This window comes from Pterocles gutturalis, unplaced genomic scaffold, assembly GCF_000699245.1.
Source record: "Pterocles gutturalis isolate BGI_N339 unplaced genomic scaffold, ASM69924v1 scaffold27888, whole genome shotgun sequence".
In the NCBI taxonomy this organism is placed as follows: domain Eukaryota; kingdom Metazoa; phylum Chordata; class Aves; order Pterocliformes; family Pteroclidae; genus Pterocles; species Pterocles gutturalis.
Window position 1 is genome coordinate 32828 of NW_010121312.1, and position 13812 is coordinate 46639.

The window sequence follows — 13812 nt, forward strand, 5'->3', positions numbered from 1 at the left end:
CTACTGTAACACACCTCTTGGCAGTCACAGAAGGCAGTTTGGTTAATGCCTCATAATATCCATTTTTATTCTCAACATGAAGAAAGGCTCTCTATAGAAAATTGATGCAGTTTGCTCTGCTAATTTTCATGCTCATTCCAATTAATTTAACATGACCCAGATTTTCTTCCTCGGGCTCATCCTGACTAATTAGTAAGGCAACACCTAGAACAAGTTCTGTTTAATAACATTGAGGAACACTAGTTGTGAGTGATTTTGATGCTAATAAAGATATTCACTGATGGGACAGATACTTGATGTCAATTATAGTGTGTAATTTAGAAGTCCCAATGTGCTGGATAGGGTATAGGAAGGCTGGCAAATCACTATGGGAGATAATTTTTTTTCTTTTTTGTTAAAAAGACTTCCAAAGCACCTAGCTATCCTCAGGGACCAATTAGTTTATTTTTTTGATACAACTAGTAGTATTGTCAACTAATTCCACAGTAATAGATGGGGTGGTGCTGCTAAGGATGTACAATCTGTGAACTATCAACAGCCAGGGCCCAGGCTTGCATTATTTTCCGAATCCTTATCACATATGGGAAAAGCCACTATGGGTACCAGAAAGCAGCATGGGTCAAGGAGAAAAGGATGGTTTGCTCATCTCCTTGATATAGCTTCTCTTTCCTTGCTATTGTCCAGATGACTCTATTTTGTAAGAAATAAATGGAGTTGAAAAGGGGTGTCATTAGTGCTTTGTAAATGAATTACGAATGTCGGTGTTTCTTATTTGAGAAAAACGGCCCCAGACCTGCACTCCATGTCATAATTCCTTCCTGTGCTCAGAGAGCCAAGGAGAAGTTATCCCCATCCAGACATGCAAGGCTGGTGGTCTTGTAAGTGTCCTTGCACACAGGCAGGTCCCAGTCCCTCAGAGCACTTCTCCTCCTCCCTGGGAAAGCTGCCTTGCTCTCTGTGTGTCATCCACGCCGACAGAAACACAATGTGTGCGGCAGGTGAAGGGTGAGGTCCAGAGAGTGTTTTGTCATTGAATTCCTCGGAGGTAGAACCAGGAAAAGACAAATCTTAGTATTTCACTTGGTGTCTCAGAACAAGTTCCCATATATGCCCCAGGAGGATGGAGACTGGGTGACGATACTGTTCATACGTGATGATTTTGATCAGCCACAAACACAAAAACCTGTGTGGTCTCTTTACTGAAGTTGCAGCACTAAGGCTTGCTTTTGCTCCTAGTAATGTAAATGGAAATACTGCTATTTAGCTGAACTAGAAAAGAAAGATGTCCTTGTGCATCTATTTTGATCACAAGGACTTCTGTCCAGGGACCTGCTTCCTAACAGAGTACTTCAGGATGTAAAGCAAGCACGTTTTCTTTAAGATACGCATTTAGAGGTGAAGAAGAATAATTAGTAAAAGCAATAACCATACTCAGACTTGAAAAAAATGTACTCAATTGAGCACATGAGTGCGTTGACATGTTTGTCTTTAAAAGTAATGTATAATATTCACTTATCTAAGAGTCACCACCAATCACTATCAAAAGGAATATTATGTATTACTTTTAAAGCAGTTTTCATTGAAAGCTGCATTCCTTGCTCATTTGAGCACTTTTGAAAATCTGTATCCCTAAAGTTTGCTGAAGGTCACTTTCTGAGCCAGTAACAGAGAAGGGAATGGAATATCTTGTGTTAGATAATGCTCCAGCACCATTAGCATCTCAATTCTTAGCTGTTGCATAAGTCGCTGGTAAATTTTAAAAGCTGACATAGTAAAACATAGGTAAAAATATCTTGACTATAAAATTGCAAAGGGGGGCTGATGTCTCTGAGACAAATCTTAATTGCTGAAATCCTACTTGCCTTTTTTTGACTACCAGGCCCTCTCATTGGCATCGTTTCACAGTCTTTAAGAGGAGGGGGAGAAGGAGAGAGATGGAGGGACTATGTGAAGTTTCTTCTAATACATAATGCATTTAAACACCATAGTTTCCGGATTGATGTCACTAGCCAGTTGAGAAATGATTCCTGTGAACAGTCTTGCAGTAAGCAGTCTGAGATGACCATGTCTATGGTGATTCCTAGCTGGTGTCAGAACATGACAATTCTGTTGTTCTGGGTCAGCGGTGAATACCTCTCTCAAATGGTGCAAAGTCAGCCAGTTCTTAATTTTTTATCTCCTCAAGAGTGCATTCAGGGACTTTATCACTGAGAAGAATTACTCCCCTGCCTGGTGTGATCAAGATCTGGAAATTTGCTGTATCAGCACATTTAGCCCGGAGTGCTACTTGGTTGGTGGGGCTTAGATTTGATCTTATGGCATACACGTCAGCTCTCTAACTGACTAAGTGAACAGCCTGTCCAGGGGGAAACACAGTTTCACCCATCAGAACCTGAAGGACGAGAAGCCTTATGCTTTGCCAGTTTTTTCATTTGGGGTCCCTACAAATTGCCAACCCTATCTCCTCTGAAGTGGGGAGTGGGGTGATGGAAGTTCTCTGGAGCCCGGCTTGTGAGGTTCTTCCTTAGGAAGAGTTCAGGGACACAAGCCAGTCTAGGAAGACTTTGTAGGCACTGGATATTTGTATTTGGCAATACTTTCTGCTGCAATTAAAGACTTAAAATGAAATTACAGGTTATGAACAGAAAAGCAAAACATCAGGTGTCAGAGTGGGGTCTGTGCTTTTTAGCTTTGTGCTGTGAACTTTTAAGCAAATAGTGTTATAAGAAGTCAGTACCCTGTGGTTTTGCTATTTTTATGCTTCCCTTTTTTCTAAATCCAGTTCATTGAAACTTTTGACAAAAGCTTTTCCCCATGTTTCTACAAAACTATGTGTTGCTCTGTCAGTTCTTTTTATCACTTAAAGCAGGTCTGAAGCAGGTCTGAAGCATCTTATGGGATACTTTGGGTGCAGAGAGAAGTGAAGGCCAGGGCCTCCCCTTCTTTTTCGCTTGCTTTTTTCTTTAATCACATTATCCTGAAACAATTTGGTAAAGCTATGCAATGGGAGAAATTTGCTTGTCAGCCTTTCTGACATCATAAAGATCTCTTTTTGCTTTTTTGTCAGTTTAATTTTTCTGACCAGAATTTATATCTCTGTATGCTTGCTTCTTCCGGTTTGAGGCATTTGGATATTCTTAGCTTTGTCTTCCCTCATGGCTGAAGCCAGACTCTAAGAAACTAGCAAGGGGCTTTGGCTCTTAAATGCTTGCTCTTATACTCTGTCTGCTGAACTTGAAAGGCAAAACATTTCAGGCCTTTCCAGGAACCATTTTTAAGCGTTCAATATGTATAGCAGATGAGGTATAGATTGTTTAGACTTTACCTTTTCAAGGCTTCTTGGAGGAAAAATGTTACCCTGAAAGTAAATATGGGCAAACCCAAGGCACGCAGTTGTCGTCTGGAACGTGGTTCACCAGTGGGAGCAAGCACCAGATCAAGCCCTTTGTTGTGAGCACCAAATAGCTTACCACTTACAAACAGTATTAGTTTTGTTTCCAAATAGCTAGCACACAATATTTAAAGTACGGGCTTTAACTTAAACCTACGAGAGCAGACTGTCAGTGTTCCCACGTAACCCTTCACATTCTGGCATTTTCCAGACTGCCAGCCAAATGAACACTTTAGGAGGAGGTGCATATATATGTCCGCAGCACCCAGCGGGTTAATCCACCCTACTGTGCATAGGTGTTGGAGCTCTTATGGTATGTAAGATTTGCCAAGTTTGGAGTTGTTTTGTATTTTTTATTTTTTTCTGGACTATGCATTCATAGCAAGTATCTTTTCTGATGCTGCTCAGGTGTTTGTGAATGCATGTCAAGATGGTAGTCTTATTTGTGTTTTATGTAACATACACATTTGTGTACATTTTATCACCTGGAAAAGATTTTACTGTTCATTTTGACACTTTTCTATTACAACATGTTTTGTTTTGGTTGGTTTTTTTTAAGCATTCAGCCATCCTCTATTTTTTTTTTTAAATACATCTTAAAATAGACTAATGTGCATTTTGGACTTGTGGCCTAACAAATGTCCTTTTTTAATAACTGAAGCTTTTAAGATGGTATCTCTCAGGAATAAATGTCTGTTACATTTCTAGTCCTAACTTTTTTTTTTTTTAAATTATGAAAAAAATCCTGTGAATGTGTACTTGTATGCAATATTTCAGCTGTTGTTTTTTTAATAGCAAAATAATCCTGAAAAGAGAGAGGTTTCTAATGGGGACGGTACATGGACTCCTGCTGTATTAGTGGGCATCCTTTCAGGAGATGTCTCCTGAACAAGCAGTTGTGTCCAATAGCATGTTGTTGGAGGGGCACTGCAAGACATTAAAATATCTCACAGTTTACAAGCTTATAACAGCTGCAGGGAAAATTGAGATACTCTGATGGCTGTTTTTCAAAAAAAGCCATTTTTACTCTTAAAGAAACTACATTAATGATTTAATGGAGAAGAGCTGTACAGGATGTTAGCCATCATCTACTTTAAGTTCTCCACATTCTACAATATATAAACAACTGCAAAATGTTAAAGATTAAACACTGATGAGACACTATTGAACTTAACTGCTTAACTTCAACTGCAGGTAGAATTTTAATTGAACTTGGCTGTTTTGCCCACATTTGATATTATTATGACAAAAGTAACAGGATAACAAATAAGAAATGGTACTTAAAATAAAATACAGCTTTTTAATTTATACTAACTTTGGTACAGTTGCTTGAGGAAGCTAAAAACACTATCCCACTTACTCCAGCAGGGATCAAGAACTAAAAAAAGAAATGGTCTCTTAAAGATTATGTGCTTTAGGCAAAAAAAAAAAAAAAAAAAATTTTTTTTTGTCTCATGATTTCTTTAATGACTTGTTATTGTTGTCTCAGCTGTAGCCAAAGCCTGCAGCTGGTATTCTTAACAGAATTACTATGAGAATGCTAAAAATATTTCTCTAAAAATATATAAAAAAGTGATTTAAAAAGAACTCCACTTAGACTGCAACACAAGGACATTTTGTTTGACAGTGTTTAGTAGGATGAAAAATTTAAACAGAATAACAGCTATTTACATTCACACTGCAAAGAAATTACAGAAGCAGACAAAATGCTTAGACCTAATTTAATAATGCTTTCCTTTAGCCTAGGTGCCAAAACCTGGGAGTAAACTTCCCAACTTGTGCTGAGGTGGGGAGGGTGGGAATTGAAGTTAAAACCATGTAGAAACAAGTGCATTGAACACTTTGCTGGTGAGGTACAAAGGGAGCTTCACTTTTAAACAGAAGACCATCATAAATCAGCCTAAACCACAAGTTTTAACGAGTATATCTCCTCTGGAATTGTGCAGTGCTTGCAATTCTGTGTGAACAAGACAAGGATCTGGTCTTACACTCCTTACTCAGGCAAAACTGCCACCGACATTAATGATAATTTTGCTTGAATAGAACAAAGTGCTTGATGGCAGTTATGCCAGCGTGAGGGGTGCAAGATTAGGACAAACGTGCAAAAAAGTACAACTTCAAATGACTGTACCTTTGACTTCTTGAGCTAGCATTTCCTCCAACCACAAGGATCTTAATTATAACATTTGCTGGTTCAAAGATTAACATTTAGCATTCTGGGAAAGACTTTCTGGACTTTAGTAACCTGATCAGTACGGTCTCCTTTTGGTCTCTGCCTCTTTCTGGTTCTTTGTATTGCAGGGGAGATGACAGTATCTGGCACATTCCTTGGATGACTTGAAGATAGCAGCCTTCTGTGTTTGGGGCTGAAAGATTGTGAACTCTGTGTTAGCAGAAATGCCACACAGGGGAGGTGAACAGAACATTAAAAAAAGCTTTAGCTTTAGGTACTGCAGCGCAAGCAGAGTTGAATTTGAGAGCTGGGACTTAAGTGGACATTTGTCCCTGCTTTCTTCCTTAATAAAATCTGAGTGTTAACTGTGGATAAGGGCATTTGAGAGATCACTAAAAATGAATCATTGAGTGCCCAGAAGAGCTTTATTATGATATACTATGGAGAACTTTAGAATATACCGTGTGCTTTTTACATGCTTATCAGATGCATGTATGAGTTACTACTACAGAAGTAAATTGTTTTGTCCTTTGCTGCAGAAGCAAAATAATTGCCAAATTAATATGTCAAAATAAAGCTCATCAAATACTGGATCTGTGTGGTCCTTTCTGGCCCTGAGTTCCCATCTAATTTTCTTTTGCCCCGTGAGCAAAAACCCACAAGCTCCAACCAGCAACGTTTGTTGTGCTTGTGTGTGCGTAATCCATTTTGAAAAACCCTGACACAAATGCTAAATCTGGAAATAAATCTCAGTGTAGAAATCCTGACTGGCCAAACTGAGTTTAAAAAAATACTAATTTTTAAAAATCCCCAAACTGATACCAGGTTCCAGGACTGAGTCCTTGTAGGTAGAGCCAAGAGAGGTTGCTTAGTCCGGTTTGTTTTCCCCTGTAGTAATTAGATTGAAAGAGTTATTCTGCTCCTGAAGTTCTGCATGGATGTTGCCGCTGCCCAGTTAACCAGTGTGAAAATACCATAGAAAATACATTATTAAACTATACTGTTATTACTAACTTGCCAGCTCCAGAGAAACAAATGCAGCCACATTTACATATGTGTCCATCTGTCTGTTTTTACACTTTATGTCTTCAGCCAGTGGGTGAAATTGTTTTAATCCAAGCTGCAGTCTGATTTTTTTTTCTTTTTTTTTTTTCCTGATGATATTTTTCTGTGCGTGTGTGTTATTTGTCAATGGACACGCATATTCTTGACAGTAGCTAGTTCTTAATTGTCCTTTTAAGTAACCTAATCTATCTGGCCACGGTAGTTTTAACTGGAGTAAGCAGCAGAGTTCTCCATGGATAATTTTCGTTAGTTAGCAGATTGTTACCATCTCAATGTTGCTGAAATCCCTAATCTCAGGTCAGCGTGAAGCTGCAGTGGTTACAATCCTGTTGCCTGATGCAGTGTGAATGGAAGTGCTTTCTGTCAGAAACATGTGGTCTCTTCAGTGGAGAGCCTGCGTAAATCCTGTGTAAATAGAGGGAGGCTAACAAAGGATGAGCCCCTGCAGCTCAGAGCATTTGGAGCCATTTGGAGGCTGAATTTGCTAAATGCTGCTTATACCGCCTGAAAAGTTGAAGAGAAAGGAGCATAAAATCCCTTCTTTTTTCTCTTTCTGCTCCTACCCTGGGGGGAGGGTGTTAAGGGCCAGGGAAGCCTGAGGTAAGCCTATGAAGACTGTTTTTTCAGTGCTCTTTTGAGTGTGAAAAAGGTGGCATGGGTCACTGTCCACTCTTTAATGTCGGAAAACCCACACAGTTAGTAAATGTTGCATGTAAACTAAAGCATTTCATCCCTTCTCCTGCACTCCACGGCAGTGGGCCATGAACTAGTCACTTGAAAATCGCAGAAAAATTTCACTTCAACATGTCCGGACAGTTTAGCACAGCAGGAACGTAAGAGAGATCAGTAATTAGCAGGTTGCTTTACTGTTCCCCTTGTCTGCATTGGAACACTTTTTTCACCTGATGTGAAAAAATGTTGGATTATAATGAACAAACCCCAAACCCACTGGCTGTATAAAAGAGCTTAAAATTTAAACCGGTGTTTATTGGTTTTCTCTTTTAAAAGCTAGAAAAATATGTTGCTGGCTTTTGAATGTAATCTCTAAATATTCTTGATTCACTTCACAAACAAACACGAGCTTTAAACACAGACAATTAAGGGCACAAACAAGCCAGTCTTTTTTCCTTATTTTTGGACAGGAAAACAATCAAAAGGGAAATGTGAAACATTACAGTTCTGCAAATAGTTTTAAAATATTTGAATCATCAATTTTATAGCATGCATGGCTATAACAATAACACAGTTGGAATATCATTCCTACCTTTGAGTAAATAATAAAATATTTGTAAATGCCTTTTTGAAAATAAGGTTAGTGATTATAGAAAGGTGCCTATACAGAAACAGAAGAGGAACAGTTTTTATTTTGTCTCTTGTTGTAAATACACTTCAATTACCAGATACCATGCAACTCTTTAAGCCTTTAGCACGTATTGCCAGATGACAATAGGGACTTGCTCCTGACTAACAAACTACGCCAGAATCTTATTAGACTGAGTAGAATAGCTTTGTAGGTAGAGGTCTGATAGTGGCTTAAGTTCTCTTCCTATTTGAATTTACAATAGCTATAAATGCCCAGATTGTGTGAAATTTGTACATGTCATCTTTACAGTATCAGCCCAGTGGAATTGCTGGGTTATATTCTGGAAAGCAAAAGATCTTCCAAAAGAACAGCAGAGAGAAGGCCAGATTTTCACCTCCTCCCTGCTGCTAGAAGGGCAAAAGAATAACATCTTCTGTAGTAAGAGAGATGGTAGCGCTATAGGTTTGGAGTCTTCCTGATCCTTCTAGTGCACCAGTGTCCAACCTTTCTTTCTCTCCAAGATGCACCATGACATGTGTTTGGTGTCTCAGAGACAGAAACTGTTTGTGGTTTTCGAAGTCCCAGAGCTGTGATCTGCTGAAGCTGTAAGGCTAAAAGCCTGATGATTTTAACAGGGTGGAATGGAGATAAGGAGTTCTCCTGAAGGGTCTTTGATTCTGGAATGGACCTTCCCTCTCTATTAGTCCTCCCTACAGCACAGATTGTCTTATCTTCAAAAAGTAGTCACACACTTCTCTTTCCAGCTTTTTCACAGAGGTAATTAACCAGATTTTTAAGATTTTTCTCTGGCGGTGATGTGGATCATATTACTAAGTTGAACATTCTTCTTAATAATGGTTTACAATACTTGTGTGTCCAGATGGACACATTATAAGTACAAACAAATAACTGAAAATTGTGAATATAAGCTGCATGCAGATTATCCTCTTTGTTTTGCATTTATATCTACATATTCCACTCCATCAAAATACTGGACTGAAATATTGTAGAGTAGTTTACTTAAGATCAGCATAGTGCACTACAGCTTTCCTCCTCAGAATCTTTTGTTTTCATATTCCTTGCACTATTTTTAGAAACATGTGTCTTGTCTTCCCCCTGCCTTAGATACCCCTGCTGTTGTCTATTTTCCTTTAGCATGACAAACCATATAGCTGTAAGGGACCACTGATGGTGAAGAAACTCAGACACTGAAATGTATTTTTCCAGAAATCATTTTTCTTACTGTTCTGCTTGTTATGATGGTAATAGAAGCTATTTCTAGAGTTTGAATCTGGGCTGTTAGCAGGCTTCTGTGTTTTGGCCTGACTAGCTTATCCTTTTCAGTTACCATTTTGCATAGATTGGGAATCTGTAATTTATCCTGTTCACAAATAGGGAAAAGACTAGATGAGCAGCTTCTAAGCAGCACTTGCCTCATCTCTTGCTGGGCCTTTACTCTGTGAGGAACACAGACAAGGACCAGGGGTGAGATAATCCTGACAGTGTGGAGGACTGTCAAAGAGGAATTCATTGATACAATAAGGTTGGACAGGACAGTTCTGTAGGACTGGACTCTGTTTGCTGAAGATTCCTTAGCTGCATGAACGTTGGAGTCAGCAAGCTAGTCTGTCCAAGGAAATCAGTTTGCAGCAAGTTAAGTTTGACATTATGGTGCAATGGAGTAGCCCTGCTCTAACTACTTGTTCAGTATTTTTTAAATAAGAGGTAGTCTTCTTTGCTTTCAATGCAAAATAATTTCTCTTGTGGGAAGAAACCCTCAGCATGTGCTAAGAGTGGCCGCACACGAGCTAGTAAGGAAGCCTAACTTCTCGCTGTGCAAAGAAGGCTTGCATCTTCAGCCTGCTCCACAAACCCTTCCCCTGGAGGAGAAGGTCTCTAAAGAAGCCTGTGTGGGCGAAGTTTCTTGTAAAATCTCCCCATCTTTTATAGGGGTTATTGAGAGTATTATATAGCATTGATATAATCTCAAACAAGCTGGGTAACATGCCTCATTCTCTACTGGCTTGAATCTCGCATAGTCATTGACATCTCCACAAAGAAAGTGCCACTTAAGAACTCTCCACTTTCTTAGGACAGTGGTAGGGTCTTGCAATCACTTGTACTCTTTGCACAAGAATAAACAAGTGAACAGCGTGCAAAGCAGGAGAAAGTCATCCATTTTTTTTGATGCTGTGTGAGAGAGTCAGTGGGCCAAAATCTAGACTAAATTTCCTCATTAGAAAATTGGGATAACTGTGCTTGTATAATTGCAATTTCCATACAAATTAGGACTTTACTCTTCTTATAAATTACCATCCAAATCAGGATATGAACAGTTCACATAAGCTGAATCACTTGTAATGATGGATTAAATGATTTAAATTTAGATTCCTTCATACAGCAGTTAAAAGTATACTCAATCCAGTCTTCAATAGTGATTTGCATGCTTGTTCATTTTATTTCACTTTTGATAATTTTTCTTCATTTAAAGTAATTCACGTTTATTCGGATACAGAAAACTAGTATCAGGCTGTCCACATCCAAGGAGCAAATCATTCTGTCTTGGAAAAGTCTGTTATGGGCTTCTTCTATGATTTCTTGTCTCTAGAAACTGTATCCACTAATGTGAACAGTTGTAGTGCTATTAAAGATATGACAATACAGCTTAACAAGATTGGGCCTGTAGTTCACCAGGAGCAACAAATCTTGCTGTATTCATCTTCTGAGGTCATTTGGAGGTACGATTTTGGATTTTCTTTCATGAGGTTATGGAACAGATTAGGGAAGCACTGACTCGTACCGTTTCTACCACTGACTGAGGTGGGAAGGCAGTGGAAGCTTTACCTGAGCTTTCATCTCCAGGGCTGCTATTAGCTTTTTAAAACCAGGATATTAACAACCTCTCCAAAAGGTCTAAATGCTGATTTAGCACGTAGGCGTCTCCTGCTGAGGATGCTCATGAACAGGAGAGTACGTATATGCAGAGAAACAGGAATTTGTCCATATAAAGAGTGAACCAGTGCTTCTGCGGTGCTAAAGGATGCTGCAGAGCGGAAGTTTTACAGCTCCGCGCATCCTGTGCATACACACGTAGCTTTTACAAAAAGAGACAAAGATATCTTTATCCGCTCGACAGATAGACAAACAGACTGACTGACTTCAAACTTGCACTTTCAGTAGGGATTTTTTTTCCCCCCATCTCCGGGTACTGCTTTTCAAAATTGCCTGAGGCTACAGTACAGCACCTCAGATCCCCAAGGCCCATTGCCTGGCTCCTAATAGCCACTCTCCATCTGTGTCACATGAACAGCTGATGAGATAGCTCCAGTGTCTGTATTTTGGAGAGCATATCCACCCAGGTTAAAATGCTGGGGTTGCCAAGGAGCAGTCAGAAGCCATTAGTGTTTGTGAGAATTTGCCTCGCAGCAGTTCCTTGGCATAGTGGAAAGTGTGTGTGTGTGTAGAGAGAGAGAGAAAGGGGTAGGGTGGAATACATGGTGGGGAGAGAGCAATGGAAAGGAGTGCTTTCTAAATAACCAACATCTTGCAAAAGTGAGCAGTTGGCTTCAGTGTTCAGGGTTTCCATAATCTCTTCGGTTAGTTTGCTGTGATTCAACTCTCCTTTCTCTATAGCTAAGAGAAACAAACAAAATTAAAAAAGAAAAGGAGCATGAGAAAGAGAGTAGAGACTTCAGGGTCTTGCTCTGGTGTTTGGGCAGATGGAAAGAAGCTGCTCTGCCTTGGGGCAGGGTGGTTGTAATGAAGTGGCCTGTCAGTCTGTAAATAGTGAGGGTCATCTCTTCCATGTGATGGAGGGTATCACATTGCAGTGAAAATGGAAATGTCAATAAAATTAATCTGCCAGCTCTTTGCTGTGGCTTTTTCTGTCTCTCTGGTCCAAAAGGGTTGGTTTTTCAGAGGGAAGGCAGTGTAAGAAGGGTGATCTGGCACGGGAGGGAAGATGGAGCTGAAATGCAAGTTTTGAAGTAAATGGACTGTATGTAGCAGCAACGTATTTCATTTAGTAGCACTACAGAGCTAGACAAGGCTATAGGAATTAGCTCATGAATCTATAGCATTCCTCAGGAAGCTATGGAGCGTCTAGCTCAGGCTACATTTGGCACAGAGTTTATTGTTTTAGGCTTTCTTGGACAAGGTTTTTACTTAGCATGGGATTTATGGCATTTACTGCTAATGAATGTCTATTCTTAAATTACAAAAACCACCGTCTCAGCACAATTCCCAGATGTCCTTCCAGGACCTCGGCTTCTTAAACACCAGCAGGGAGCATAAACTCTCCACTTCTCTGTTTTCCTCTTTCGTGTGGCTCCGGGCTAATGATGTGTAAGGAAAACACAGCAATCTATAAAGTCTCAGTGCTGTCCCAGTATTCTTCATTTATTTTGCATTTGATTATGCCACAAGTCGGATCTTGTTTCTTTCCTTTTTTAAAAGTTATTAGTTCAAATATTAATGTAGGAATATGGCATATATTGCTGCTCTTGATTGATGCCTTCCCAAAAACAGGAGGACGTGCTCGTATGAATTTTAAGAAAGTAGGGGTCCTGCAATGCCTTGCCAGAAGAGTTTTTCAGATACATAATTTAGATGCCCTCCAGGCAGGCTTTCAAGGCATTTTTGCTGGAGGGCAAGAAAAAATAACTATGACTGTTAAAAGTAAATGATTTTTGCTAATGCACAATTAATGCCAGGGAAAAGCACAGAAGAGAAAGATGTTGATGGAAAGTTCTGATTAAGTGAGAGCTCTACCTTGATGTGCATCTTTTTTTTTTAATGATAATAATCACTGATGCAGAGACGTAGAAGTTTTCATGTCATGCAAATGCTATATGCAGGGTCATACTGGGTGTACGTGTTTGTGTGTGTGTGTGTATGTATGTGTGTTGGGAGGTGATGGTTACAGGGAGGGGCTCATCTGACAGTGTGTTATGTGCACTGAACGGTGACACGGTTACTGCCACCTCTGCAGAGGGCCTTGAATATATAGACTACAGAACATTTAACTTGATTACTTATAGTGTGTATTCAGAATGGTTGTAGGGATGCATTTACAGTGAATGGGTTTTCTTGTGGCAGGTTTTCCCGCATTGAATCCCATAATTGACAAAGAGCTATTGCACTATGTCAGGCACACAGTTATAATTGAATTAATGATATATGCATATGTGAAACACAAAACTAATGTTTGGAAAGACACGGTTCCTAATTTTTACATATTTGTATCAGCACTCATATACAATGAAAAACTGTATGTTTTTCTGCAAATCAAAACTATGGTAGTGCCTTGGTAATTAATGATACTTTTTGGCTTCTGTATTTTGTCCATTAAATGTCTCCTCCTTCCTGTTTTTCTCTTTGTTGTAGGAGACGGTTTAGACAACAGCGTAGCCTCACCTGGTACAGGAGATGATGATGACCCAGACAAGGACAAAAAGCGTCAGAAGAAAAGAGGCATTTTCCCCAAAGTAGCAACAAATATCATGAGAGCATGGCTTTTCCAGCATCTCACAGTAAGTGGTGCCCAAAACCGATTTCTATTCATGTGCCTAATGAGGTTTACTTGTTATTAGAAATCAATTGTCCCCAAAATTTTTGGACCATTAATAAGGCTCAATGATTGTTGCTTTTGTTTTCTTTGAGATTTTTTTTTTTTCTTGGCTCTTGGAATCATGACAAATCTGAAAGAAACCTATATACATACATATATGTGTATATATACACACACGTATGTGCCTATAGACAGAGAAAAAGACAGAATACAAAGCCTTAGTGTGGAACAACACCTACATACGAAGTAACCATTTCTTCCTTTGAACTAATCAAAATGTTCCTAAGGTCAAAAAAAGGGGTTTCTTGCTT

The 13812-nt window shown here is 39.3% G+C and overlaps 1 protein-coding gene across 1 annotated transcript in view; it reads left to right on the top strand.

Annotated features, from left to right (window-relative positions):
* LOC104464486 (homeobox protein Meis2) overlaps window positions 1-13463 on the top strand; it is a gene marked incomplete at both ends in the record, with an annotated part of 45611 nt that extends 32148 nt beyond the window's left edge. The window contains one exon of the mRNA XM_010077206.1: window positions 13318-13463. Coding sequence (XP_010075508.1) covers window positions 13318-13463 — 146 coding nt within the window. The remainder of the gene's footprint in view (window positions 1-13317) is intronic.
* Between the last annotated feature and the right edge of the window lie 349 nt (window positions 13464-13812).